At 40.4% G+C, this 3403-nt stretch overlaps 1 protein-coding gene across 1 annotated transcript; it reads right to left on the bottom strand.

Annotated features, from left to right (window-relative positions):
- Window positions 1-1072: 1072 nt before the first annotated feature.
- LOC116015034 (homeobox-leucine zipper protein HOX11-like) lies at window positions 1073-2797 on the bottom strand. Its single transcript, XM_031255018.1, has 3 exons — window positions 2137-2797; window positions 1932-2011; window positions 1073-1841 (listed from the first exon to the last, which is right to left on the bottom strand). Exons 1-3 carry the CDS (start codon window positions 2692-2694, stop codon window positions 1463-1465), a joined length of 1017 nt encoding a protein of 338 aa, XP_031110878.1. The 5' UTR covers window positions 2695-2797; the 3' UTR covers window positions 1073-1462.
- Between the last annotated feature and the right edge of the window lie 606 nt (window positions 2798-3403).

Raw genomic sequence — 3403 nt, 5'->3', positions numbered from 1 at the left:
CCCCCCCCCACCCTCTCTCGCTCACCCCCCTACCCCCTGCACGCTCAAGTTCATTTCATTTACTCCAGACACAAAGTCAAACTCATCTTCCTTTGTCCATACTTGGTGAAATCCCACTATGTTTACTCCCCTTGCAGTTTCCCCTAAAACCCACTTTATCATACCTTAATTGGGTATTATAATACTCTTATTCTCTTGTCGGAACAACCTTAACTTGAGGTTGACACAACTCCAATCAATCAAATTTATCCCAAGATTTCAAATTCAACTTTTAGCAGTAACAGTCTATTAACTTTCTTATTTTGAATTTCAGTAGTAACATCCTATTAACCATTTTATTTTGAGTTAATTAGACTCGTTTATCTTTTTATAGTTCTTTGTTAGCTAGATCAATTATACTAATTTACTTTCCTGTAATTTTTATTGACGACAAAATATACATTTGGGTAAGTACGGTAGATTTTCTCATAAATTAAAATATATATATATATATATATATATATATATATATGATTGCAAGATAATAAAAACTTTTAACAAAAAAGGGAAATTTGTCTTGTGGAGAGTATACTTCAGTGATTGTGGGTGGGTGGAAGCGAGAAATTTCCAAGAAGCACGCTTCTTTTATCTTTCATGATTTCAACCCAATAAAGATATGATTGAAAGCACCTTCACGTGCAACTTAATTGATTACATGAATGAAATTTAAATAAAAAAAATTAAGAATGAAGTTCTACTAATGACAGCGTAGAAATAACCTCTTAAAGTAGGGACTACCCGATGATCTGTAAGGCCCTCGGGTTTGGGCTAAACTGGTTACAATGATAATATTTTAGAAGAAAGATAAAGAATTAAGTCTCACAAGCGATAGTGTGAGAACAACCTCTCAAGGTAAGTGTTAACAGATGATCTGTAGTGCCCTTATGTTAGGGATTCAACATTCTGGAAAGAAAAATATGATTGAAAGTCCAAAGGGAAACATACATGCCTATACTATGAAAGTAATCACACGAAAACTTGTGTGAGACTTGTATCTGATACGATAATCTATGGGAATAAATAAGAGGGATCGGAGAAGCAAAAATTTCCTGTAATTTTGTTTTTCTTTAAACTTTAGTTGGGTTTTTGCAGCAAATGATAATCAAGAAATTTGATGAATCAATCCCATACAAAAACATGGTAACCACTACCTAGCTTCTTAGTTTTCTAGCCATGCATGATTTACTCATCACTACATACAAGATTAAATTAAACTTCTTCTTCACCTACGTTCTACAAACGAACAACGTTCGATTCAGATTATGTTACGAGCCAAAAAGTTGCTCCGATCCGTGAAGACGACACAAAGAACAATCCCAACAAAAAACATCAAACAACCTCGGACGACCCGAACTTAACCGACCCAATATTAGTAGTAGTTGGTATACATACACACCATCGGATCTTGAATCTCCGGCGGTCTTCACGAGGCGGCAGACTGGTGTGGGTGGCCGGGATTATGAGCGGCGGTGAACGGGAAAAATCTGGGTTTGGCGAGGAATGGAATGGGCTTGGGGATAGAATCCGGTGCGGCGGCGGTGGTTGGGGTGGTGGGGGCGGAGACGGCCGCCGCCGCAGCCGCCGCCGGTGCGGCGGCGGCTGCGGTGGAGGTGGAGGCAACTTTCTCGCACGACGGACACATGGTGAGAGTGGTGGCCGGGAGATGCATGTAAAATGGATTTGAAGATTTGAGAGCTCTGAGCTCTTGCAATTCTTTATGGAGTCTTCTATTCTCCTCTCTCAATGTTTCGCAGCATCTTTTTAGGTATTCGCAGTCCACTTCCGTTTGTTTTAGCTTTGTCCTGCGAAATTTATAGCTATTTTAAATGGGTATTCAAATATAAAACAAAAAACTTAGAAATCCGCCATTAATGGAGGTTCGGAGCTCAAACCTTGCTCGGCGATTCTGGAACCAGACTTCGACTTGCCTCGGCCGGAGATTCAGCTGCTTCGCGAGCGCGTGTTTTTGCTTCTGTGGATTTTTTTTCCAGAATCGTAAATTTTTGAAAATGGGAAAGAAAAAAAAAATAAAACGACAAAACATAAAAGTTCAAAAAGGTTGTCTTTTTGAGTTTTAGAGTTTTAGGGTGTACTTACAGGGTTGAGAGTGTGGTGTTCTTTAAAGCTTTCTTCCAGATAAGCCGACTGTTCTTTTGAAAGCCGGAGTTTTTTCCGCGCGTTGACGCCGTTCTCGTCCTCGTCACTCGCCCGAGACGCCGGTTCCGACGCGCCGCCGTTGGCGGCGGCGTCGGACGCCCTGCCGTCGTCCACCGCCGCCCCATTTCTGTTCCTCTTGAAAATGCTAAAGTCTATCGCCCGGAACGACGACGCCACGCTGTTCGGCGACGACACCTCCTCAGCCGCCGGCGATGGCGCCGCACGCGCCGCAGCGACGTTCTTGTTCTGAACAGGAGCGGGAGGGAGGAGGTCGAGCGGCACCGGCGGAACAAAAATGGCGAGGCGTTGATCGGCGCTCCGGTGGGGCTCCTCCGACGACGAGGTGGCGTGGTCGTAGTCCTCGACGTCGACGTCGTCGTCCTCGTCGGAATCATTAGACCGGTGGGATTTCTCCGGCTCCTGGCCGTCTTCTTGCCGGCCAAGCCGTTCATTCACGGCGGCGGTGAAGCCGAGACCCAAGCTCAAGCCGAGCTCCATCTCTCATGTGAACACAAAATCAGACCAAAGAATTACTCTTCAAGGACAGACAAATCTCTGTAGAAATAGAGAATTTTAGAGAGAGAAAGAGAAAGAGAGAACAAAAGGCTTTAGGATTGAAAGAAGCAGAAAGAGTCTTTATAGAGATTCTATCCAATCTGTGAATTGATAATAAACAATCATTATTAATGCACAGAGCGATAACCCCACCTATTGTTTTTGTATTGTAAAAATCCAACTCAAATTTATTACGGAGTATTTTTTTAAAAGATTTTATTTTTAACTTTTATGTAAATCATAAAATCCTATTTATCTTTCTAAATTAATATCATATCAACAAATGTCACTTTATCTTCTGCAATTCAATTCAATTAGTTTAATCTCATAAAATTTAACTGAATTAGTCTAATCTCACTAAATGTGGATTGTAATTAACTGAAAGAATATTTTTTAAAAGATTACAAATATTAAAAGAAATATTTTGTATTTTCAATAAAATTCTTAGTTTTTTTTTAAACTATAAAATTTTAGTTTGATTCAAAATAAAGTGGTTGATCTTCTCGCCAACATGACTTGACAAGAAGATAATTGTTGGCATACTATGTTGGAAACTCCTAGTGAGATTGACGTGATTGAGAAGATTTTTTTTAGTGCTATTCAAACAATCAGACCAGATGAATTTTTATACGGCATTAATATTTGTGTGTAG

Source organism: Ipomoea triloba, chromosome 4 (genome assembly GCF_003576645.1).
Source record: "Ipomoea triloba cultivar NCNSP0323 chromosome 4, ASM357664v1".
NCBI lineage: Eukaryota > Viridiplantae > Streptophyta > Magnoliopsida > Solanales > Convolvulaceae > Ipomoea > Ipomoea triloba.
This window is presented reverse-complemented; position numbering and strand designations above follow the sequence as displayed.

Coding starts and splice junctions, on each gene's coding strand:
- LOC116015034 (XM_031255018.1), bottom strand. CDS start 2,694: ATGGAGCTCGGCTTGAGCTTGGGTCTCGGCTTCACCGCCGCCGTGAAT. Junction 2,012..2,136: donor AACACCACACTCTCAACCCT/GTAAGTACACCC, acceptor AAAAATCCACAG/AAGCAAAAACACGCGCTCGC. Junction 1,842..1,931: donor TTCCAGAATCGCCGAGCAAG/GTTTGAGCTCCG, acceptor TAAATTTCGCAG/GACAAAGCTAAAACAAACGG.